The 27,740-nt window shown below is 38.0% G+C and overlaps 1 protein-coding gene across 1 annotated transcript in view; it reads left to right on the forward strand.

Annotated features, from left to right (window-relative positions):
- Nucleotides 1-27,740, forward strand: part of LOC144256981 (uncharacterized) — a 582,621-nt gene that overhangs the window by 116,552 nt on the left and 438,329 nt on the right. The window contains exon 3 of the mRNA XM_077802917.1: nt 26,959-26,971. Within this exon, the coding sequence (XP_077659043.1) occupies nt 26,959-26,971 (13 nt within the window). The remainder of the gene's footprint in view (nt 1-26,958; nt 26,972-27,740) is intronic.

A 27,740-nucleotide genomic window follows, 5' to 3' on the forward strand; every position in this document is an offset into this window, starting at 1 on the left:
TATTGAATTTGGCAACAATTTCATAAGTATGTCACCAAAAACACAAACAAAAACAAAAATATATTAGACTACAATTAAATAAAGAACTGTGAACCAAAGGACACAATGAAGAAAATAAAAGGACTATCTGTGGATAGGATAATCCTTTTGAAAATCATATCTGATAAAGTGTTGATATCAAAACATAAAGAACCACAACTGTAATTTAAAGTAGGCAAAGGATTAGAATAGACATTTCTCCAAAGTAAATACACAAATTTTCAATAAGCATGTAAAAAGATGGTCTACATTACTGTTGGTGGGAAGGCAAAACGGAGTAGGTACTGTGGGGAAAAATATGATTAATGCTCAAAAAATAAATAAATAGATAAATAATAAAAATAAAATTAACATATCCAGCAATATCATTTGTATAAGGTACCTAGAGTAGTCAAAATCATAGAGACAAAAATACAATGATAGTCCTCAGTGACTGAGGAGGGGACATTGGGGAGTTCTGCTTTAATGCTTACAAAGTTTCAGTTTTACAAGATGAAAAGAGTCTATGGACAGTTGCTGGTGGTGCTTACAAGACAATGTAATGTAGATGAAGCCACTGAAGCATACATTCAATCATAGCACCACTTTTAAAAAATAAATAAAGAAACCGAGTTAAGAATTTCTCATAATATTGAATAAAATAAAACCTTTCCTCCATGTCCAAATGCAACTGTCACTAATTTACTGTACATAAACCTAGTTCATGTTCTTGTTTTCACTGGGTGAATACATATGTGTGATTCCAAGATAGATCATTATGGTTTCATTCCTTATTTCATTTTCAGTCAACATACTGTAAACTAATTTAGAAACTTGATATTTCACTGGAAAGTGTATCCTTGAACACTCTTAAAATAACATAGGACTAGTCTATTATTTTTAACTGCACTGTGCTGATAGCTAAGATCTTAAACATCCCTTAAAGCTACACGTCGTATGGTTTAGTCACTACTGTGGTGACACAGCAATATAGTGGGATGTTTATGAGGTGGGGCTTAGTGGGAGATATTTAGGTCATTGGAGGCAGGCTTTCAAGGGGATTATGGGGCCCTAGCCCCCTCCCTCTTTCAACCTATGACTTTCTGGTCATGTGGTTGATAGTTTTACTCTAATATGCTGTCACTCCTTTGGCCAAAAAAATGGGGCCAACTGACTAGGAACTAAAACCTCCAAAACCATGAACGAAGCCTGATGTGGTGGACAACACCCATAATCCCAGCAACTTGGCAGGCTGAAGCAGGAGGATCACAAATTCAAGGCCAGCCTGAGGAACTGAGTGAGACCCTGTCTCAAAAAATAAAGATGGCTGGGAAAGTAGCTCAATGTAGAGGAACCCTGGATTCAGTCCCCAGACCACACCCACAAAGTCAAAATAAGTCTCATCACAGGTATTAGATATAGTGGTGGAAAACTAACCCACCTAACTTGATTACTTTATATGACCCTTTGTATCTAGGGGTTCTGTGTTCTGTAAGAAAGTATAAGTATTTTCCTATAGAAAACATCTAGTAGCAGAATTACTAGGCATCTGTAACTTCAATCAATATTCCAAGTAACCATTCAAAGTGATTGTGCAGATAATACATTTTCCCAGTTGGTCAGTTGCTATTTCCCCCAGTTCTCTCATTATAGGAAGGAAGATATTTACAAAATTAAGATTTGTATGTTACATGCCTTGGGAATTCAAATCATATGTTGTGCAGTTTAATAAGTATAATAATTCATAATTTCACTATCAAATACGAGATATCACAAACACCATCTGAGACTCTTCACAATAGTTCCAAGATGGTGGGCAAAGTGCAAGAACCACAAATGCAAGCTTTCTTTACAATTCCTTCTGTTGTTTAAACAACCATAAGCAGTATACACTGTTTTATGAACAAATATTGCCAGAGGAAAATGGAAAGCACTACCAAAGAGAGCTCTAGTCTTGGCCTACCTCTACACAAAACACCAGCAGCAACTGGGAATTCAGCAGCTGCTCCACTTTTTCAGTGGTACTGTGTAAATTGTGCCCCCTAGTGTTTAGAGGGATGTAGCTTGCAGAGCTGTGTTGGCAGGAGCTATTCCAGGGATAGGAAATTCGCTGGAATTCTTCAAAGAGTTCTATACCTTAGGCTCACAATTATGAAAACGTTTTCAAAGTGGGATGTTCCCAGATACCTTAACTTTGAACTTTTGTCTCAAAAATGAAGATCAACTATATCCAAATACTTCCCTGAGCAGCCCTCAGATATTGACCCACACGCCCAGGTGACTGTCAGAACACTCTGGATTACCAAACAGGGGCTCTCAGATCTGTGCAGAAGCCTCCTAGGGTTCTTGAGATTGCAGAAGCTGGAACTGTGGCTTCAGTGAAAGCTCTGCCTTTAATGGGGAGAACTCAGGTAGCGCTGTGCCTTTTAGGTGGATGGAGGGAATCAATCAATCTAACAGAGAAAGAGTCTGCCAAGGATGTGGATTGGAAGTAGAATGACACTGCAATAGGCACATGCCTGCCACACGAAACCCCAGGCACATTCACTGTGAGCACAGTGGGACAGTAGGACTTGGGAGGATTTTTAAAGGCAAAAATAAAAAGAATTACAACATATATTTCAAAACAATAAGTCTTGGCAACATTGGTGAATAACAAGGTACATGTGTGTCCAAAGTTAAGCAGATAGTTGCTGGGCAGACACCCTTGCAGAAGTCTGTTCCCTTTAAGGCTTCATTCTGGCAGAATTCTTGTTGAGCAATAATGGGTGAGATGGCTTTCTTCATAACCTCCTCACTTGTTTCTTTTTTGTTGTTGTTGTTAGGGTTGGCACACAAGCAAATTCATGTGATACCAATGATGCTGATAACTTTCAGAGAGTCCAGGCTGTCCTGGCAGGCTATGCTGTGTCCTGAAGATGCTTTCCTGGGCCAAAGAGGAGAACAGCAGGCTGTGGACCACTCCATACAAAGGGAGCTTAGAGTATCTTACCTCCAAGGAGGAGATAATTTGTGTGGCAGGGCTGTGCAAGAAGTATCTACCTAAAGCACACGTTGGTTTGAATTTGGAAACTGCTGTTATTTGGAGGTGGTCTTGCTGTCTTTGTGCCTGTTGCTGTGGTAGTGGCTGAATCAATCCACCTTTCTCCAGAGCACTAGAAGATGCATGGTCAAGGATCTACCCTGGGTTACTAGTGCCCCCATCACAATACAGGATTTTCTTTCTCTTTCTCTCTCTCTCTCTCTCTCTCTCTCTCTCTCTCTCTCTCTCTGTGTGTGTGTGTGTGTGTGTGTGTGTGTGTGTGTGTGTGTGTGTTTGCTAGGGAGCAGGGATTTGTATAAAGGATTTGGTGTTTTCCTTTGTTATTTGCTTTTCCTTTTTGCGTTTTTTTCTTCTTTTCTTCACAGAACCTTCCTGAACTCAATAACTTATATGCAGATTCAAGAGAGTCTTTTGACCTGAACTCTTGTGGATAGACAATGACCTATGTCTATAGCTCTAAAACTTAATGCCATGTTGTTCTCCAGTTATAATTTTGGTCCAGTCATAGACCTCTTCAGATCCCTTATCCCAAAGCTGCTGTGTTGGGGACCTGGGCTGCTCTGCAGCACCTTGCTGTCTAACTTGCTCAATGGGCACTGGCAGAGAACTGACTACTATTTGTGGAGGACATGAATATCTGAGAGCTCAGGACCTCTCCATTCCTTTGACAACCTGGACCCTGCTGTTGTAGAAGGGAGGGCACAACATGCACTAAGTCCCCATGCTTCTTGGACATTAGAAACAGTCTTGAAATGGCAGTTTCTTTGGGTAATACTAGGGCTATTGAAGCTGCTTAAGATAATATCCTCAGTCATTCTGCTGCTATCTTTCATACAGTAAATACTTACAAGGGACTTCCTGGTCCTGATGCTGCTGCATCTTTCTGTTTTTAGCCACCTGTTTCAAGGTTATCCAATTTTAAGCCACCAAGATTCCCAAGATGCTGTTCTGCCCTACTGTCCTGCCCTCTTTCCCCCAGCAGGCTCCATTGGGAAGACCAGGCTGGTTGTCATCTTCTGGTGACAAACAATCTTTTTATCCCAAGGTCATAGTCTGGCTCTTTTGTTTTGAAACCAAATCTAAGAAGAAATAGAAATTATTTGTAATAAAATATAAGGTAGAGGATGGGGCTGTGGCTCAGTGGTAGTGCACTTGTCTGGTATGTGTAAGGCATTGGGTTCGATTCCAGCACCACATATAAATAAATAATCATAAACGTCTACCAACAACAAAAAATATTTTTAAAAACTATATATGGGGGCTGGGGCTGGGGCTCAAGCAGTAGCGTGCTTGCCTGGCATGTATGCAGCCTGGGTTTGATCCTCAGCACCACATACAAACAAAGATGTGTCCACCAAAAACTAAAAAATATTAAATTCTCTTCTTAAAAAAAAACTATATATAGTAATTTAGCTTAGTTTCAGAATTATCACTGACTTGCTTCTTAATCTTGAGTAGACCCAAAAAAGGCAATCCTTCCTGGGATATCCATATGACTGAATGGTGCATAATTCCAAACTCCCAACTGTCCACAGAGTCTGAAGCAGCACTTCTGTCCATGTGAACCCAGGCTTTTTAAATTATCCCAGAAACCCTTCTGCAAACTCTGTATTTAGACTGAACAGATTCCTCAGCTGCCCTACATACATTCCCACAACTTCTTTATTTTTCTCAAGATGCCCCATCAAGGTACATTCATGACTCAATGTATTGTAAAAATATTCTTTTTTCTATTTAACAGCAACAAACAGAACAAGCAAGGGTTTGTCATCACTGGACAGTACATTTTACAATTGGTCCTAGTAAGTGCACTGAATACTCTAGTCTTCATATTTTTCTCTTACATAAATAGAGGACTATGTGGGCCATAGTCCCCAGAGCTTAGAGGTAGGTGTATGGAAATGATAAAATGCTTTTTAGACTAAATAGCCCAATTAGCTGAGGTTTAGAAGGGCACAGGCAAGACTGTCTGGAAGCCTTTTGATATTTTATCACTCCTAGAATCCATCTCTAAGTTCACAATGGCTTTAAGTTAACAGGTAGAAAGATCTTTGATCTACACTTAAGATGATTAAAATTGTAACTATACATAACAAAACAGGTGCCTCTAAACACATGCTCTCATTTTCTCTCTCCAATATAATTGCACACAGAAAGATGAGGTACAAGTATCTATAATGTGTCAGTGGTAACAGACCCAGGGGGCAGGTAAGTTACAAAATGATGAAACCAAGAGGCAGGTGCTCCCTATCTTACATTCAGACCTACTAGGATCCTCTCCCCAACCAGGCTTACGTCCTGATCACATGGGCCTTCTCTAAGCACATGCACCTCATTTCAATTCACATTTCTCTTCAGTCATTATCTTGTTCAGATTTTCTACTTATTCATATAACATCATTGCTTTGCAGGAACTTTGAGATATTTCTAGTTCATGAAAATTTATAAAACAATAACTTTATGCTTACATCGTATTTGCTATTCATTTATTTTCCGATACTGTTCTTATATTCCATTCCTCAAAGAAAATATCCTCCTACTTTCAAGCAACAAAAATATTCAATGAACCATAGATAATGACAGAAGAGATCTATGGAAACCTTCTTCAGTGAGTGTATGTTAGGGCAATCCTAGTATAGTAAAATTTTGTGCAGCTATAATTTACAAAATAACCATATACAATATTCCCAAAACAAAATATTAGCTCACATAACAAATAGCTAAGTACAATACTTTGAGTTGCCCTGTGTGAGACAATCAAAATAATTCCTTTCCCCTTCAGTCTATGTGATTTTTCTCTTGGAGGTTTCATTGGCATACTAAACTAACAGATCTAAGTAAATACTCCTAATGTGTCTGGCATAAAATTGATCAGGACAAAATTTAAGAGCTATCCTTAACTCCTCTCATTGAACATTCAGCATCTCTGCAAATTATCAGTTCTGCCATTAAAGTATTCAATCTTCCTAGTTCTGCAGAATTCCAAAGCTAGCACCCTGATCAAAACCACCTGGATAATTACAAAAGCATCTTAATTAGTGCCTACCCCCAAACTTGCCTCACAATAGTTGATTTTTCCATAAAGGTCATATGATATATCCATATCCACACTGAAATGAATACATGACAAGTATCAACACTGTACCATGTAAAAAAAAATGGCATGAAAGTTTTTCAAAAAATTATTTGTATTTCTTGTATCATCTACCGAAAGGTATGTTCATGTAATTTTTGGACTTTTGACTTACCTTGATTTCACATATGTGGCCATGCATTTGTTTGGTCAGTTTCTCACTGACGGAAAAATCCAGGTACAGATTCTGTTCAAATGATAGATTAACAATCTCCAAATTATGTTTTCTAAGTGTGTGCCACTGCTTTCCTTTTCCTCTTTCCTGTTTTGCTTATTCTACTTCTTTATGACTATTTTTAACTGAAGATGCTGAAAAAAATACAGAAACAGAAAGAAGAGAATTGAGGAATACTAGAGGCATCCAAAGAAAGAAAAGATTATTTGTTGACTAAGATTTTTAAAAGGTGGAGCTGTGCCTCACTACTTCTTCATTTTAAAAAAGGGGGGTGGAATTAAGGGCCTATCTTTAAAAATATAAAGATAACATGAGATTATGTTCTACAGGGTAGGAAAGGATTTTAGTCTAACAAAAATTTAAAAATAGGAAGAAGACAAAAAATGCTCAGTCATAATAGTAATTGAGAAAGTACCAATAAACCACCTTATATCAATCTCATACCCCACAATTTAAGTGGTTGGTGAAGGAGGAGGGGAGGAATAAAATTAAATAAAATAGGGAGCGAACATTGAGATGGGACAAGGATTGATTTTTATGACCACTTTGGGTTTTTTTCTCTGTATTATGAAGTTCAAAGTGAGCTTACCATTCAATGTAGCAATCAAATAAAGAATACTTGAAGTTTTTAGAGCATGTTTACATGACCTTTTTCTAACCCCTCTCCAATGGGATGGCAAGTGTTTGTATGGAGGGTTGGTTTGTTTAGTGGTAGTGAGGATTGAAGCCAGGGCATCAGATATGCTAGGAAAACACTCTACCACTGGTTCACACTCAAAATAGAAAAAGCAAAAAGGCTAGACATGTAGCACAGTGGTAGAGCATCCCTGCATTCAATCCCAGCACAACAACAAAAAGAAGAAAGAAGTGAGAATATAAAGCATGTGATACCACTATAAAGGAATGGAGATTTTATGAAATTGAAGTTAAGTTAGTATTAACATGAAAATAAAATATTACAACTTTGATTGCCTTTATGGTAAGAAAAAGAGCTACAGAATTGACACAAAAGGAAATGACAATACAGTCAAAACATGTCACTACCAAAGAGAAAACACCCAAGTCAAAGCAGTAGAACAAAGGAGGGACACACACACACACACACACACACACACACACACACACACACAGCTGTAATATATACCAAACAAGAAAAATGTCAGTTGTAGTCCTCCTCCCTCCTATCTCCTCCCCCCCCTTCTCTCTCTCCCTCCAATGGCTTGGTCTTTAGGTATTTTTCAGAAGGGTAGGGGATAAACCCAGCAGCTATTCCAGTGGCTTTACCATAGAGCTTCATTCTACTCCTTTTTTTATTTTCATTTTGAGACAGAGTCCTGCAAAATGGCCTCCTTTGAGATCCTTTTGAGATCCACCTGCCTCAGGCTCCAGGAATCACTGCAATGACACACATGCACTCCTGTACCCTGCTTCTAGTGCATTGTTCATTGTACAAAATAATGGGATTCTGAGGTGAAAAGCTCAAACATGTATAAAAATGTTTGATTGATAGGCCCTCCCTGTTTCTGTTATCCCCTCCTCTATGGCTGAACTAAACCACTTGGAAGGCATCCATTCTTCCATAGAAAACAAAAATGGAACATTTATTTCTGATTCAAAAGAAACAATAGGCAGGATTTTACAAATGGTGCTAGGAAAACTGGATATCCACATAAAGCATCAAATTGGACCTTTCACCCCATAGGGAAAAATTAACTCAAAATTGAAGAAAATCAAGCTAGAAAAACATATAAAACCTTCTGCAAGAAAACTTGGGGGAAAGTTTCATGACATTGAGTTTGGCAATGATTTCTTAGATACGTCACCAAAAGCACATACACAAGAAATTTGGACTACATCCAAATAAAAAACTGTGCATGAAAGGACACATAAAAAAAGGAAAGAAAAATCTGTGGAATAGGAGAATCCCTTTGGAAATCACATCTTACAGAGTTTTGATATCAAGACAGAGAACTACAACTTACACAAAACTCCATTTTAAAGTGGGCAAAGAATTGGAATAGATATTTCTCCAAAGAAGATAAACAAATTGTCATTAAGCATGTGAAAAGATGGTCAATATTACAAATCATTAGGGAAGCCAAATTCACATCCACAAAAAAATAACACCACACTCCCATTAGGATGGCTATCATCCCCAATCCAGATAACCAAAACAAAACAACTGCAGAGGAGGAGCAGGGGGAACTGGAACCCCTAATGCACTGTTAGTGGGAAGGCAAATGGTGTAGCTATTATGACAAAAAATATGGTTGGTGCTCACAAAAAAATAACTATTATCCAGCAGTGTTATTTTTATGAGGTATCTAGAATAGTCGAAGTCATAGAGACATACAATGATAGTCCTCGGGAGCTGGGGAGGGGGCTCTGGGGAGTTGTGTTCTAATGGTTACAAGTATCAGTTCTACAAGATGTAAAGAGCTCTGTGGACAGTTGCTGGTAATGGTTACATAACAATGTCATATAGGTGATGCCATTGAAGTGTACGTTTAAAAATAATGGTGAGGGTAAATTTTACATGATGTTTTATTGAAATTTTAAAAAAATAACACAAGGAAATTGTCTCAAAAGAGAAGACCTGAATCTCTACACTTTAGACAAACTTAGTTCACTTTTACAGCAAAGCCACTTATGTGATAACTAACCCACTCCACATACAGAGTTAATTCACTCAGGGAGTGGAGCCTCCCTGGCCTTAAAGACCACACCTCATAATGCTGTTCCGTTGAGCATAAGTTTTTCACACAGGAACTTCAGGGGGTTCAACGTTGACTCTATTCCAGTTGGATTGAGCCCAGAGCTGTTTTACTTTCAGTCATGGACCAAGTAACAATGCTGTGGTCAAGGATGGACTGGATACATGATGGTGATGCCACAGAGGATATCATCAAGTGAAGACTGACAGAGTTATATTAGTTTATGTAAATGCACTCTATGATGTCTACACAACAAAAATCTCCTCATACATTTCTCAGAACCAACCGTCACCATTAAGAAATGCCTGATTGGAATTGTTTCTTTTTCTTTTTTGACATGTTTTTAATATGAGAAATACAGTTGTCCCTAAAATACAGGCATTCTGTGTTCTGTCTTATGGAGCAAAGTACAATTTCCTTAACAACAACAACAAAAAAATGAACACAGTATTTAGTCATGACAGTGAACTCTGAAGAGTACATTTGAGGCTTCTGCCTCTCTAAGAGGCTGTTGAGTAAAGGAAGCAATGCTTTTAATAATGGTACCTAGGAGAGAGATAGTTTTCCCAACATTTCATATGCAGGACCATTTTTCAACCTCTTATCCTAGAGAACCATTAAAGATGTGCAGCAGGAGGAACTAGCCATGAGACTGCAAGTTCCCTTTGTTTGGAAACAACATCCAAGTGGGGATTTAAATTAAAAAACAAACAAACAACAACAACAACAACAAAAACACTCTATTCACAGCAAAATCACACTTTAGGAGTTGATCACAAAATCACACTTGATGAGCACCATCAAGATTCTAGGAAAGTTTCTGGTCTGTTTTATCCCACTCCCTACCCCAAAACTCACATAAAAAGTCTCAGATTTTCTGAAAAAAAAATGCATGCTTCGAAATATTGAAAGACTTGAGGTTTTTCAAATGAAAGCTCAGTAGGAGGAGGAGCAACCAAAGAAACAGTCCTTTGGATCACTCTAGCCCCATAGTCAAAAACATGGACTCTCTCACCTGCTTACCAGAGATCCATGGCAGATTCACATCCAGAAGTGACTGCTGTTGAGTCATCACTGTTTTGGGGGCCCTTTGATGCACATTTTTCCTTCTAAGACCATGTGGCCAGTGGACTCCTGGGTCTACTATGTACAGCTGGAGAGGAGTGTCATGTATAAATTGCAAACCAGCTACAGCTGACCCTACAACCTTCTCCTCTAAACTAGGGCTCATATAAAAAAAAAGAAATTAGTGCCCAAAATCAAGACTTTTGTGTGTGTACTTCCTCAAAAAACTGGCATGCCAAAATCTCTTCCACTATCCTAGGTTAAAAATGTTCCAATTTATTTCTAAATTTTAAAATTGTGTATTTGAAAAACAATCCCCAGGACCACTCATAAAATTCTTGCAATGTAGTTTCTCATCCCTCCCTGCCTTGGGATTCGGGAGATGGAATCTAGAACCTGCGGCTTGCTAGGCAACACCCCACCATTCAGCTATACCTATGCCTTTCTTTACTTTTTGTTTCTTTGATGGGGGAGGTAGCCAGATGGAGCCCAGGGCCTCAGACTGCCTGCCTCACACTTGCAGGCTTAAAATGCTGAGCAAGCACTTTACTATTGAGCCTCCCCCCAGCCTATTCTGCTGATTTTTATTTATTTATATTTTTTCTCCCAGCCTTTTACTGCATTTACTCCCATTAACTTTTAAAACACCTGGACTGACCATGAAGCCAGGATCCTCCTGCCACAGCCTCTGGGGTATCTGGATCACAGGTGCATATCATGGCAACTGGCCAACTATTTAACTCACAGGAAAGAGGAAAAAGAACAAGATCATAAACTTATCCCTCGACCTTAACACCAAGCAGTTCCTGGCCATTTTATTTTATTTGATCCACCCTATCATTCGCCTTATCTCCTTGGCATTTCCCTTCATTGATTTGATGGGAATCCCAGACATAGATTTGCCTTGAAAACACTTCCATATCTCTCTAAAATATAAGAAATCTCTTTTAATGTAACCAGGGGCTAATATTTAAATATAAGAGGCTTTGGAGTAGCTATGTTCCCCAATTCCACTGTGCAGCAGCAATAGACAATTCGGTCAGTAACAGGGGCTATCCCTGGCCCCCAAACCTGCCCATTAAAAAAGGGGGCTGGGGATATACCTCAGTTGGTGGAGTGCTTGTCTCCCACAAGGCCCTAGGTTCAATTCCCAGCACTCCCCCCCCAAAAGAAAAGAAAGAGAGAGAGAGAGAGAGAAGGAGAAGGAGGAGGCTCAAACACCCCTTCACCCCAACATTAGTTCATGCAGTCCACAGCCTGCCACAAAAACACATTGTTGAGGGCCACAGCTGAGTCGGGATGACGCATCTTAATCCTCTACCAAAGAACCTCACCTTTGGAAGTCATGCTGAACCTCTGCTCTTCTTCTTTCTCAGTGATAAAGTGAGCAACTCTGGAGCAGCATCCATTAATATAGCCCACCCTAGACATGCTCTCAGATGGCCTGGCCCCTGACGGACACAACCAGCCCACCCAATAAGGGCATGAGCCAGCAGAGTTGGTCCCGCCCTAACGCAGCGTGCAGCCCACCCTAGACACATCTGATTATGTTTACCCTAACACCTACCTCAGCAAATCCTACTTTCCATTCATTGAGCATCCTCTGAAACTAATCTTATTTTTTATAGTATTTTTTTTTAGTTACAGGTGGACCCAATATCTTTATTTTTATGTGTTGTTGAGGATCAAACCCTGTGCCTCATGCATGGTAGGCCAGTGCTCTACCTCTGAGCCAAAACTCCTACTCACCACCAAACCCCCTCCTCCCTCCACCCCTGCTAGGATACTATTTCCCCCCACCTGGACTTGAGAATAATGGAACAGAGATGTTTAAGCCATAGTATGCCCCTGACCTTGAACCTAAACCCTTATGCTCCTCTATCACACTCTCATCATTCTTGACTCAAAGCTGAGTTGCATCACTTGATAGGGTATTGATTATGGAGTACTGAGCTTAGAAGCAGGAGAGGCCATAGATTGAAATTTAATAAGGACATAGGAACAATAGGAACATTATAAGACATAAGATTATGTTTTATGATCTTTAGATCAGTTGTCAAAAAATAATAATAGATACATATTTTTTCTTGTCAGTACTGTGGATTGAACCCAGAGGCACTCTACCACTGAGCCACATCCCTCAGGATTTTTTTTTTTGAGTCAGAGTTCTACTGATTTGCTGAAGCTGGCATACAACTTGCAATCCTCCTGCTTCAACCTCAAAATTACAGGTATGGAATTACAGGTATGCACCACAGAGCCCACTTAATTCATCCTGTTCTTCATACAGTCCTGTGATAGAAATATATCTTCATTTCACAAATGGAGAAACTGCAGGCCCTTTTCTTCACAGCTCTGGGACTTTGTACTTTCCCACAAGTGGGGAGAAGGTAATAATAATTCGAAGGTTTTGTTTGTTTGTTTGTTTGTTTTGTTTTTTTGTACTTCAGGTGTAGAGAATGCAACACATGTTTGACAGTTGTTTTTCATTCTTCTGAATCAGAGTGATCTGCCTGCCTCTTTTTCTATTGAAACAAATGGCTTTTTTTTTCCTTTTTTGGTCCTGGGGATTGAACCTCCAAATGTCTGAAGGCTAACTCTGCAGCTGGAACTGATTTTTTTCACATTTTCTCCTAGCGGCCCTATGGGGATATACATGATCATACAGATGAGTCCTGAAGCTCAAAGTGATTAACTAAATTACCTGATGTCAAACTCTGAGGAGACTGACTACAACAAGATAAAGCAGAGAAAAATAAGGTTTGCCAGGTCTGGTGGTGCATACCTGTAATCCCAGGGGCTCTGAGGCAGAAGAATTACAAGTTCAAAGCCAACCTCCATAATGCAGCAAAGCCCTAAGCAATGTAGTGACACCCTATCACTAAATAAAATATAAAAGAGGGCTGGATTTGTGGCTCAGTGGTTGAATGCCTCTGGGTTTAAACCCTAGTATAAATAAATAAATAAATAAATAATGAAATATGTTTGCAACTGGACAAGTTAATGGCAGCACTACAGAAGATAAATTTTAAAGGGCAGGGGAGAGGAATGTAGTTTTATAACTTGATCCCAGGATAGATGGTGTCTCTGCATCTTAAATGAAGAAAAGGCACAAGGAACAGACTGATGGGCAAATAAATTCATGGAGATCATTTTGTGTGGTATGACTGCATATGGGTCCTGTACTTTCTGCTTGGGCACCTCAACCTGTCATTTGAGGCAATAAAGGTGATTTGGGGTATATGGAGGAATATTTTGGGAAAGGGAAGGCTTGAATAAGATTAGTGACAGAGGGAGTAGAGCAAACCAAAATTGGGTTGAGCCACCAGCAGCTCCAAAAGATATCTTTATTATTCCAGGATTCCACTCCTGCTAGCCACAGCCCCCTCTGCTGATGGCCTCCTTCAGCCTTGGACTCTGGCAAGTCTAGCTCCAAAATCCAGATCTCATGTTTTCTTTTGGAACTTTTACATGGAATCATGAGTTACCTACCATGCAAAATGCTGCCATATGCACCAGCTCTGAGATCACCACCAAGGACTTTAGTGAGAAATAGGAAATTGTGGCGGAGTCAGAATGGAAGAGCCCCCGCTAATGGGAATGCTAATTAGGTTTATGCAGAACAGGAGACCAGGCAGACAATGAGGGAGATGAAGAAGAGCAGGAAGGTGATGGTGAAGAAGGGGATGTAGATATCAAGGAGGAGGCTGCGGTACCTATGGCAAACAGGCAGCTGAAGGTGATGTGGATGGCAATGTTGATACCAATGAGGATGCCAAGACAGCAAGCAAAGAAAAAATAAGCCAGGCATGGTGGTACAGGCCTGTAATCCCAGCAACACAGGCAGGCAGCTGAGGCAGGAGGATCATAAATTGGAGCCTCAGCCTCAGCATTTTAGCTAGACTAAGCAGTATAGTGAGATCCTGTCTCAAAATAGAAAATGAAGAGAACCAGGTATGGAGCTCAGTGGTAAAACACCACTGGGTTCAGTCTCCAGCACCAAAGAAAAAGAAAAAGAAAAGAAAACAAGGAGAGAAAGAATGAAAAGTTAAGATGTTTTTAAATGTCATGTGACAGTCATCCTTTACTTCCTGTCTCAATCTAAACATGGTCACTTTCCAGTAGAAAGTCCCACTGGCCCACTTTGGTCAGCACCTTTGGCAGATGACCTGAGCTCTCCCTCCACTCAACCAAAACCACAATGTGAATTTGCAACACAGAAGGGTTCTTTTTTTTCTTCTTCAGAGTACTTTAAAAAGGAACGTTTTCATTTTTCACTTCCATTTCATATTTTTTTACATTTTCATAGTGGTCAAGCATTTTTAATCATCATAGAAAACCAAACCAGCCTTTGAAGAGTTCTGACCTTATTTTGGTGTGACCATGTTCATTATAAACTCAAAGAAGAAGAAAAAACGTTTAAAAAAATGAAAATAGTGGCTGCAGTGCCACAAACATAGAACCCAGCATCTTAGGTGGCTGAGGCAGAGTATCCAAAGTCTGCCTGGCAATGGAGCCAGACCCTGACCAAGATAAAAATCATGGTCTCAGGATGCAATTCAGTTTAAGTGGCCTGGTTCACTCCTCAGGAGCAAAAGGGGTGGAGGTATCTTATTTCCACCATTCCAGTAATTGTTGTGTCTATGTTCTTAGCTGGACTATAAGTACATGGTTTGTATGAGATAATCTTAATGGTCAAAGATAACAGTTTTCTTTCTTTTTTTTCTTTTGTTGTCTATAAAGTTGCTATTTTTAAAATGTGATTGACCCATTGGTGTCCAATACTATACCAGAATTTTATTTTGCTGAATTCTTCTAACAATCAAATAAAAAGGTAGGTCTTAGATTGATTTTAATTATTTCCCAATAATTCAAAGTTCCCATCAGCTTTGTTTCCTTCTTTTCTCAGTACCCTGAATTCACACCAGTTGCCCTTTCCTCCCCTCCTCCATCAAGCTGCTTCCCAAAACTACTGGACAGACACCCTCGATGCCTTGCTTTCATTCTTTACTCAGCTCCATTCAGGCTTTCCTCAGAGCTCACTCCATGATTCACACCAAGGAATCAGCTCCACATGGCTCAGTCTCATTGGTAATTTTTCTAAGTCATCACACATATTGGCCAATCTCTTTTGTATTTGCTATCCTACTTCACATTCTTTATATGAAGCTTGCCTTCAGAGCATGTTTTCTGAGTCCTCCATTCTTGTTACAAATGCCCCTAAGGAGCCAGGAGTGATGGCACATGTCTGTAATCCTGTGTCTTGGGAGATTGAGGCAGGAGGATCTTGAGTTCAAAGTCAGCCTCAGCTGCTTATTGAGGCCCTAAGAAACTCAACAAGAACCTGACTCTAAATGAAATTTTAAAAAAAGGGCTGGGGATGTGGCTCATTGGTTAGGTGACTCTGGGTTCAATTCTAGGTATCCAAAAAATAAAAAAATAAAAAACAATTTAAAAATGCCCACCATGGTAAAAGCCCAGCACACACCAGATCCTGTAGTTGGAACCAAGTGATGATGGAGTTGTGAACAGCACAGTGCAGGCTCAGAAACATCAACATTCTAGTGAACATTTAAAAAAACATAATTCCTGCATGGCACAGGGGTGCACAGCTGGAATCACAACTATTCAGGAGGCCAAAGCAGGAGGACCGAAAGTTTAAGGCCAGTCTGGCAACTTCATAAGACCCTCAGCAACTTAGCAAGATCATGTCTCAAAATTTAAAACAATAAAATCAAATGTGTTGGCAACATGGCTCAGTGATAAAGTGCCCCTGGCTAAAATACTCAATAGAAAAACAAAACAAAACAAAAAAGTACCATTTCTTTTCTCCATGACCCAAAGTGAATATGTTCAAAAGCCTATTTAACATTCCTGCCAAAGTATTAAAACCACACCCTACAAATTGAGTAAATTTGGAAAAGTGATCACTCAGCAAATTGACTTCTAGGACATTGAGTTTTGTTGAAAAGACTTGATAACAATTGCCCATTAACTTAATTTGTCCATGTAAATTTTAGCTGTTTGCCTCATTCTCCCATATCACAGCATTTAGTTCACTCAATCATAATGATGCAAAGAAATCAGCTAATAATTATTAGTTTACACTTCGTTCCTCTTTAAATCTCTTTATATATGTATATATATATATCCATATTCTATAGGCCAAAAGCCTGCACAAAATTTAATTACCAACATCATTAATCATCATTATTTGAAGTTTTTTTTTCTTATTTCTTTATTTACTTAGTACTTGGGCTTGGACCCAGGGGTGCTCTGTACTTTGCTACTAAGCCACATTCCCAGTCCTTTTTTTTTTTTCTTTTGAGGTGGGGTCTCACTAAAGTTTTGTGACTGGCCTACAACTGCTAATCCTTTCTCAGCTTCCCAAGTCCCTGCGTTACTAGGTGGAATTTGAAGATTTTTAGTCACGTCAAATATTCTCTGGTGTCCCCTTCACCCCACAAATTCTTCATACCCTCCTGATTATCCCTGACCCTTTAGTTAATTCAATATCCAGAGGAAATTCCTGGTCACAATCCCTGAATGCAGAACCTCACAGGATAAATGCAAAACAGACACTTGTGCCTTGTAAATCCCTATTATTGATTTTCCTGTCAGCTTAACTACACTAAACCAACCCTGAGAGCCCCTAGACTGAATCTGTCTTCTTCACTGTTGTAGCTCTGGGACCAAGCATTACCTCTGGCACTAAACAGGCCCTGAGAAATATTTCTTCCTATTTGAGGGAATGATGAAATTTTTCCTCCATTCCCATCATTTAGAGCTTTGTAACTCTTTCACTTTCCCTGCTTCCAATCTCACCTCCGTCCAATGTACAACAGTCATTTTCAATTCTCTGATGTAAAACAATCAAAAATCCTTCCCTAACTTCCCTTGGCTGTAGGATCACAACAGGTTGATACCCAGTGCCATTTCTGATCAGAACCCTTCCTGCTTTTCCACCCTCATCTTCCTTCACTGAACTTCACATTCATTCTTCAACAACAACAACAAAAAAAATCAAAACAAAACAAAAAAAATATATTGCTTTTGACTTTCTGGACATACAATGTTTGATTAATATTTTCAAAAATTGTTTAGATTGCTGCCACCCCATTATTATCCTCAAAAAAATGTGGAGGAATGGGCATCTTGGCACATGCCCATTCTACTCTCTAGCCATCTCCTCAGAACACCCCCAGGGGTACTATTTATCTCCAAACCCCCCCTGATACTGCATAGATAATTTGTGCTTCAGGATGGGAAATAAGGTTTAAAGGTTTTTTTTTCCTCCCAAATGATAATGAGGTCAGGCATGGTGGGTGCATGTCTATAATCCCTGCAATTCAGGTAGCTGAGGCAGAGGGATCACAAGATTGAGGTCAGCTTCAGCAAATTAGTGAGATCCAAAAAGTTCACTAAGGTCCCAGAAAAATTTAGCAGTTTTTCTATTTTTTCTCCTTAATTTGAAATATAAATTGCATAAAATAAATCCTTGAATACATAAGTTCTATTAATGGGTATTATTTCCCATTGATCAATTTGTTGGTTTTTGCATGTCAAATACTAAAGGTTTTTAATTGTTACAGTTTTTATCATGTGTCTTGATATCTCATAGGCCAATCTTATGGGGGAAAATAAGTAGTTCTTGTTTTCACTGTTTAGGTCATCAAGCCATTCAGAATGGAGAAAGTGTCCGGGGTGAGCCTAGAGAGGACAACAGTGCAGGATGCCTTGAGGTTACAGAATTCAAGTTCCATGTCCCATATGAAAGGCAAGTTGGATTAAGAGGGGAAGCCCTTTCATTTGACTGTGGATTCTTCATGGATTGCCATAACTATTTACATCTAACTAGAAATCTTATATGATATCTGGATTCTTGATTTGTGCATGATAGGCTAACAATAAGATCCTTTGATTTGTGAACTCTACCCACTCTTTCCACCAACATGCTTAGTTCAGAAGTGATAAAACTAAAATATAGCTCCCTATGGTCCTTAATCCCCAGACATTTTGTTTAAGTCACTTTGTTTATGAATAAAAACTTGTCATCTTCCCCACACCATCAACTGATGAGAACACATTTTATTAATAGGCTCAAATATATGTTCTTTATAGGATTTAAGAAACCATAAGTGAATGGGAAGTTATACTCCACATATGTATAAAATGTCAAAATACATTCTACTGTCATATATCTAAAAAGAAGAAATAATTTTTAAAAACCCCACTACTTAGCTACTAATGTTTCAGTATTTAATTTTTCTTAGAAATAACTCATGTTTTATATTTGTCACATAACTTAGACTGTACATGAAGAACACAGTTATAAACACATATCTCAATTACATTTATCTAGTTTATTTACTTTTAACAATTACTCCTAGATAACCCAGAAAGACCAAAATTCCAGACAAGAATAGTCATATTTTTTAAGCTCTTTTATGTTTTCTTTTTCTTTTTTTTAACATTCAGATGAGTTTAGGACTTAATCTCAGATATTTGCCTTCCAGCTAAGATTGACTGAAATTATAAACCTCCAAATGATCATGAATTTTTAAAAATTATCTCTTTTCTTTTATTAGTACATTATAGTTATTAAAATTATCTTAAAGGTGTTTGCAAGAATACTCTATGTTATATGTGCCAATCAGACATAATTTTAAGTCAGGTGCATAAATGAAAAGTAAATTTTTAATGTTTTATATTAGTGCACATAATAGTGGGTTGCTTTTGAGATAATCATACAGTGTGGAATAAAATTTGCTTCATTGCAGTCCCCACTAATTCCTCATTCCCTCCCCCCCATTTTCTTTTTTCTATTCTTCTGATCTTCCTTCTATTTATTGTATTGTTATATTTGTGCCTTATAGGTATGCATGCAAGTAAAATTCACTATAGTATATTGACATATGTACAGAGCATAATTTGTTAACTTTCATTCCATGGTTTCTCCCTTTTCCTGTCTCTCCTCTTAGTCTCAAGTCTGTACCTATACTCCATTAGCTCCCTTTTCTTTTCATGGTGTCCCTCTCTCTTTTTTTCCCACTTACTTTGTTCTTTGCAAGAAATGACAGAAAACATTCAACTCTTAGCTTTATGAGCCTGGCTTATTTCACTTAGCATGATGTTCTCCAGTTCCATCTACTTACTGGAAAAGGCCATAATTTTATTCTTCTCAATGGCTGAGAGAAAGAGAGAGAGAGAGAGAGAGAGAGAGAGAGAGAGAGAGAGAGAGAGAGAATTTTTTAATATTTATTTTTCAGTTTTTGGTGGACACAACATCTTTATTTTATTTTTATGTGGTGCTGAGGATCGAACCCAGTGTTTCACCCATGCCAGGCGAGCATGTTACAGCTTGAACCACATCCCCATCCCAGTATGATGGCATTTTTAACAGGCCATTTTATGAAATGGGTGTCTACATTAAAAAATAGAAAAATCCTAAATAAATAATATAATGTTAAACCTCAAAGCCCCAGAAAAGGAAGAACAAACTATTCCAAAATCAGTAGAAGACAGAAAATTATTAAGATCAAAGCCAAAATCAATGAAACTGAGAATGAAAAAGATACCAAAGATCAATGAAGTGCAGAGTTGGTTCTTTCAAAAGATAAAATGAGTATCCCTAACCAAAAGAGAGAGAAGACCCAAATCAACAAACTTAAAAATGAAGAAGATATCACCACAAATACTTCTGAAATCCAGAGCATCATTAGAAATTATTTTGAAAATATATACTTCAATTAACAGGAAAATCTAGAAGATATTGACAAATTTCTACACATATATGATCTATTCAAATTGAACCATGAAGAGATAGAAAACCTAAATCTACCAATATCTACCAATATCAAGCAGTGAGATAGAAGCAGCAAGTAAAAGTTTTAAAACACCTGCTCTCAGCTTATCTGCTTACCCATCAGTGAGTACAGGGGAAATGGAACTGGAAGGACCTTTTACTGGGCTTTCCCAGACCTCTTCGTAGTTGGAAGTGTGCCTTTGGACCTTTGTTAGGGGTAAGTACTCTAAGAGAGATTAAATCCTTGCACCCCTAGGGCAGAGTAGAAATTAAGCTCACCTTGGCATCTAGGACTCCATTGTCTTCAGAGTTCTATTCAGGGTAGATTGACAGACCTCTGGGTGGATGGTGCAAGGCAGGGATCCTGTAGCCCATTTACCACCCAAATTTTGGTTTCCAAGTCTTCATCCCCAATGTAATTTTGCCCACCTGATCAATCTCCCCTTACCCTTTGCAGTTGATCATTGGTGCCACAGAGTTCTAAAGGAAATTGGATTGCATTCTTCTCTCCCTACTGTAATCACTCTTATTTTACCTTATGTACTCCTGCCTGCACAATTTCCCTGACCCTTTTCTGCTGGTCATTCATGTGTTAGTGGGCTTAAAGAGCAAACAGGATACATTTTCTTCTGTATCTCTGTCCCAAATTCCCTTTGGATCCACTATTCTCTGGGAATTCTTTGGGGTTGTGATTTGATAGCTGTGCTTTAGGTCATATAGTAAACACTGGCTGAGACAAATAAAAACATTTGTTAAGGACTCTCAGGTTCCCATAGAACAAGACTCAGTACAATCCCGTCAAGCTGGGTGTCCTTTTCACCTACAAAGTGAGAAACACAGAGCACTTTTTGTGTGCCAATTTTTCCATTGTGTTTCTCTTTCCCATTTGGTTTCCCCTTCCTTTGTAGTGACATAGCACCAGTGTTGCTGCAAGGCCTTAGTGTAGTTTCTTACATCTTTTGTTCACTGAAAAATAATCTCCAGGATTCTCCAAATCTTGAACATTCAAATAATGATTTATAATGTTTTTCTTCATACACTCACCTTATTATGAAACCTTATTTCTGTCATTCAAATTACAAACAGCAGAGCACAAGGGAAGCTCCTCCTTCCTCTGCTCTGCCATGTTGGGAGGATGGCCTCCTAAAAGTGAATTTTTTTAAAAAGCCATAAAATGTAATCATGGACTCAATAATGTTAAAAATTTAAGAAAGGGAAAAATTCTGTAAAAGGATGAAGCAGTCACTGAAACCACCACTAAAATTATTCCTAGGGTGCTGGCTGTGGTGGTGGGTGCTTCTCATTCCAGAGACTGAGAAGGCTAAGGTTGGAGTATTGCAAGTTTGAAGCCAGCCTCAACTAAGTAAGGCCCTAAGCAACTTAGTGAGATTCTATCTCAAAATAAAATTAAAAATGCCTAGACATTAAACATTACAGTGTCCCTGGCAACAAAAGTTAAAAAAAAATATTCCTAAGAATTTAAGAGGAAATTTTTTTAAAACTTTTTTTGTCACTGGTGAAGGGTCAAACATCTGCCAGTGATGAGAGAGACTCTCTTTCTTCAAGTTCTCCTGTATTATTGCCTTCATATGAATTCCCTAAAGGCTAGAGAAAAGACTGTTAGTCAAAAGTGCAAATTTCTGAGTTCTTTACCCAGACATAAATTTTGAATTCAGTCTATTGTCCAAAGATTTCAGAGCACTGAAAACATAAAATTAGATATCTGAGGGATCTGAAATATCTATACATATATAGAACAAAATAAAACCCATAGTTCCTTTTGGAGTTCCTTTACTTGGATGCAGATCTGCAGGATGAAAATGTCTTTCAACATTCCAAGCTTTTAATTTCCAGTAATCAAGACAGAAATGCTATCTTTAAATCTCTCAGACCCTTTCTGAGGCTTTTTGTGGTCAGGTCTCCCTGGTTAACCTCCTCTTCAGAATGGGTATTTTTTAAGCTCCCACATCCCAGGACAAAGGCAACAATGCTCTAGATCTGTGGCTCACCCTTGCATGTTTCTTTGACTTTCCCAGTCCTTCTCTAGATTGTCATGACCCTATTAGCCCACTCATGGGCCCAGCACTACTCACTGATCTGTGGATACTTCCAAGCAACAGGCTCCAAGTGGCCATTAAGTTTTCCCAAAATGACTGTGGTATAAGGCCACTGAATCAGGCTCTGGAATGGTACTTTCCCTTATCATCTCAGGGCCTGGCATCCTGGGAAATTGCCATTGTTCTCTGCCTCACTCCTTGTGAGTCCAGTAGCAAAATCCTGGGAGCCTCTGAGGGAATTGTCCCCTTTAAGTTACCAATTTTATAACCAAAAAAAAAAAAAAAAAACATGGGTTCACATCTTTATGTATGTAAAACCAAAAACCCAAACAATGGAGAACGATTTACTATGTTCAACAGGTAAGGAGAGCACTAAGCTTATTTGCAAAACAATGCTCTCCCCAACAAATAAAGTGTGGGATTTTGTTTGTACAGCCTACACAGATGCATATGGAAAATCATGTGGCTATCTCTGCTAGTCAGCTTTCCATCAGCTTTCATGTAACTATGGGTCTCCCACTGTAACAGAGTGATAGTGAAGAAAAGCTGCTCAGCTCATGACAGCTGAAAAGCAGAGAGAGTCAGAAGGGGCCAGAAATAAGACATAGCCTGTGAGGACAGGCCTCTACTGACTAATCTCCTCCAATGAGGTCCCAGCTCCCAAAGTTTTCAACACCTCCCAATAGTGCCACTAGTGGGGGAGAAAACCTTCAACCCTTGAGACACTAGGGGACATTCCAGATCCAAACTCTAATAAGGGAGGACACATTTGTGAGCATGTTCAGTTAAGGGTCACAGATAATAGGTTCTATAAGAAAAAATGGTGGACACCAAACACTTCTGGGCATGCTGAGTTCAATTTTATGAGAGAATTTTTATTCTCATGTGTTTCATATGAGTTTCTCCAAAGAGTTTTGGTTGAAATAAATGGAAAGAGGGAAGTTAGACTCATAGTTCTTCAAAAGTTCAGAAGCTTTCTCCATCCTAAGGATAAAAATTTGCCCCTACAGATGCCTGCCTCACTTGGTGAATAATAGGAAGAAATATCATCAAGAAAGTGAATATGAAGCCTTGGACCCTGTTTCCTACACTGGACACAACAATTCCTCCAAACCTGGACAGATTCCTATTGGGAGACACTCAGAGACTGGCTGAGGAGCTCCTTCCTACACCCCAAGTAAGTGCAAAGCCAACCATATTAAAGCCAGTAGAAAAAGATTCACACCCTGACTTCAAAGCTCTTTTTTTCTCTCCTTCTTTAAAATTGCAGGCAATAATTTGATTTCCCACGCCTTGTTTCATATCTTAACAACTCACTATAAAGTTAGATGAAAGCACTAACCTTTTCCTTGTATACCCACCACTTCCAGGCTAAGAGAAATGTCTCAATTATTAGGCAGTTATAAAAGTTTAAAGCAGAGACTGGCTGTGGTGGAAAACATGCACAGACTCTCAAATGGAAAACTTCTGAACAATCACATTTTCTTAGATTCATGGGATAGAAACTTAGTAACCTTAGTACCAAGAAAAGATATTTACAACCCTTGTTTCAGAGCTGAACTTCTCAAATGTAATGAAATATCATGGTACTCACCTACTAGAGAATGATATAATAGTCCCTCAAAGTATGCTATAAATCAGGTGTGGCAGCACTTGATTACAATCTCATTTCCTTAAGAAGTTGAGGCAAAATTATCAAAAGTTCAAGACCAGTCAGGGAAACACAGTGATAAAATGGGGTATGGATTAGTGGTTAAAAGCTTGCCTCACAAGTATAATGCTCTTGGGTTTGATCCCCAGAATCACTAAAAAAAATCCCTTGAAGCAATAAAAATTTAATTTAAAAAATGGAGAAAAGCAGAACAAACTAGGAAACTTTTAGCAGAAACACTGGCATTTAAGGAGAAAAAGAACCCAAATGAGCAACATAGCAATGCAATTTTGTACTTTAAGGCACTAGAAAATGATGAACAACCTAAATATAAATTAGCAAATGGAAGAAAATAACATAGTATAGAAATAAAGTCAAAATTGGAGTACAGTACAAAAAAAAAACAACAATCAAAAAAAAGAGCTGGATTTTTTAAGAGATTAAAAAATTGAAAATTCCTCAGCTACATTAACTAAGAAAAAAGGAGAATGCTCAAATAAATAAAGTCAGAAATGAAAGAGGATATGTTAAAACTTATGTCACAGAAGTGAGAAACATTAAAGAAATTACAATGAGCAATTATATGTCAATAAAATGGATACCACAGAAGATAATATTCTCTAAGAAACATAGCATGCAAAGACTAAACATGTGAAGAAATAAAAAATTTGCACAGGCCCTTAAATTTTGAAGAGATTTTTATCAATGGTCAATAACTACCAAAGAAAGAAAATCCATGGGTGTCCAGTGTTTCACTGGACCATTCTACCATACAATTTTTTTTATAAATGCCATATGTTGTTTTCAATCTCTTAAAAAAATATTTAACAGGAAGGAATACTTCCAAACTCCCTCTACAAGGTCACAATTACCCAGATCTCAGAGCCAGACAAAGACACTACAAGAAAAGAAAAGTATAGACCAACAAATTTTGAAAAGTCTGGTGAGAATATCATCACCAAAATTCTAAGAAACTAAACTCAACAACATATTGTTAAAATTAAGGTCTGGGGATATAACTCAGTAAAAGAGTATTCACCTAACTTGCATGAGGTGCTGGGTTTGATCCTCGACACCACACACATACACACACACACACACACACAAAGAAAAGAAAAATAAATAAAACAATTCTATATCATGTTCAAGCAGAACTTACTCTTGAAATAAAAAGCTGGTTCAACTTGTGAAAAATCAATGCAGTGTACTACATTCATAGGAGGAACAACAGAAACCACAAGATTATTTCAGCTGATGCCAGAGGGAAAAGCACTTGACAAAATTCAACACTATTTGATGATACAAACAATTAACAGACAAGGAGTAGAAGGAAACAGTCTGAGCATAATGAAAACCATATAAGAAAAGGCTACAGCTGAAGCCAAACTCAACAGTGAAAGACCGGAGGCCTCTCCTCTCAGATCACAAAGGAAGCAAAGATGCCAAGTATTGTCCTTTCTATTCAACATTTACTAAAAGTTCTATGAGCAAGTAGGCAAGAGAAAGAAATAACAACTAAATTAGAATAGAAGTAGTAAAATTCTATGTTCATGATGATGATATGATTGCATAGGCTAAAAAAACATAAATATTCCACACAAAACTATCAGAAATAATTTAAAAATTCATCAGAATTATAGGATAAAAATCATATACCAATAGACAGTAATAAAGAGAAATAAAGAAATAAATCTCATTACAAAAAGCATCAAAAAGAATAAAATACAAACTTATAGGAAGATAACAAGATTCAAATGTTCAAAATTTCTGAACATTGTTGAAAGTAATTGAATGAGACACAAATAAGTATAAGGTATCTTGTGCTCAAAGACTGAAAGACTTCATATTGATAATATTTTCATATAACTCACAGTGCTGTACAGAGTCAGTGCAATCCTTATCAAAATCTCGGTTTCATTTTTGTATAAATAGGAAAAAAATTATATGGAATTTCAAGATATTATGAATTGTCAAAACAATCTTGAAATGGAAGAACTAAGAGATCTTACAAATTTTATCTTCAACATTTACAATTCCAAAGTAACTAAAAGTGTGGTACTGGCATGAATACCAACACACAGACCAATGAAACAGAACAGTCAGAAAGAAATAAAGCCATTTGTATATGGGGAAATAGTCTTCATCAGGGGTGTCAAAGTATACAATGTAGAAAGTACAGCATCTTCAAATAGTATAGAAAAACTTATTGTTCACATTGAAAGAATGAAGTTAGATCCTTACCTCACACCATATATATAAATTACTTGAAGTAGAGAATAAACATAAACTAAGGCCTGAAGCTATGAAAATCCTATGAGAAATGATAGCTTTATGCTTTGGTCATGGTCTCTAAGATTGACACTAAAAACACGGGCAACATAAGAAAAGACAAATATGGTTACATCACACATGAAAATGTAGGGCTAGGGATTTTGCCCATTGGGAAGCATGAGCATAGCTTGTATAAAAGCATGGGTTCAAGCCCCAGAAAATACCCAACCAAAACCACACACATACAGATACACACACACACACACACACACACACACACACACACACACACACTACTCATTCTGTTTCTATGGTTGAACCATTATTTATACATATTTTGCTGTCTTTTCTGGGCAAAAGCTTTTGGGTTTGACACAGGATAGTTATACAAAATTTATGTCAAAATATGACTTTGCTATTGTCTTTATTTGAAGAACTTTAATCCAATGTTTGGATTAAAACTTCTACCAAGAAATAATTTCACTTGTCTTTACTGCTAGAAGGAAAAGAGTGTGTGCTTTTGGTACAACTAATAAGTTTGAGATATTTAAGATGACAGAGAAAATAAGACAAAATATTGGGGGTTGACTAATGTCATCTACATCGAAACACAATAAGCTACATTAATTAGCTCTTGTTGAGTGTGTTACTTGTCTGTGTATGGTTCATGTGGCAGTACCAGAAGAAAGAAACCAAACCAAAAAAGAAAAAACAGGATTGACCTAAAAGAACATATTTTTTGATAAAGAAATAATAGCTCCTGGACCCACAGAATCCTACCCAGATGACAAAATGCCAAAACATGCATGGCCTCTAGTGCTCCTACTAATGAGTCCATGAATGGTAAGGGAAAACCAAGAATCTAGATTGGGTGCCTCACTCATGGAGCAGAAATTAACCAGATCAGAGGAAAAACATCTGAAGTTAAAGGATGCTGAAAATATATCCTCAACAATATCCTGGTATTGTATTAGTGCTCTATCCTATCCTTTTCTTTTGTCCCATAATAGATTATTTTTGTTTTAGTGGCCCAGTTTCTGTTCTTACAATATAATGCTAGAGTGTTTTACTGATAATTTTGTTCTTCGATATCTAGGAGAAGAAGAGGTTTGTGTGAATTTGCAAGAAGATTGAAAGTGTTATAGAAATTTGAGCCCAAACTATTTTGGACAGTCTTTCCTACTCTTCCAGACAAAGACGCGGAAGATTAATTTTTGTACTTAAGAGACTGCCACAGTTTGGATCATGAGAGTCTCCCAAAGGCCCAGGTGTTCAAGGCTTGGTCCCCAGAGTGGTGCTTTTGGGAGAAGATAAAACTTTCAGAGGTGGGGCCTAGAGGAGAGTCTTTGGGTCATTGGGAGTATACTCTCAAAGGTGAATGATTTTGTTCAACACATGCTCTCACCATGAAGTGCTGCCTTTCTAGAGGCCCAAAAGTAATGGGGCCAAGTGATAATGGAATGAAATCTCCAAAAGTGTGAGCCAAAGAAACCCTTTCTATTTATAATTTGATTATCTCAGGTATCTGTTATAGTGACAAGAAGCTGACAGAACATTAATGAAAATTTATAATCCTGACTGAATAGATGGACCATGATCTTTTTGATGAGGACAAAATGTTTCTTGTCTATCTTCATAGTGCCAGCCTGGTCAGGCTATGTCTTTCAAGAATTGTAGACTTTACAGCTTTGAATTTAAGCTTTTTTTCTGTGACTTTAGTCAGCCAGTGAAATATCAGTAGATAACATAATGTATAATAATGGGAAAATTTACCATCTATTTGGGACTTTTTTTTTCTTTTTTCTTTT

The sequence above is a fragment of the Urocitellus parryii genome, chromosome 9, assembly GCF_045843805.1.
Source record: "Urocitellus parryii isolate mUroPar1 chromosome 9, mUroPar1.hap1, whole genome shotgun sequence".
Classification (NCBI taxonomy): Eukaryota; Metazoa; Chordata; class Mammalia; order Rodentia; family Sciuridae; genus Urocitellus; species Urocitellus parryii.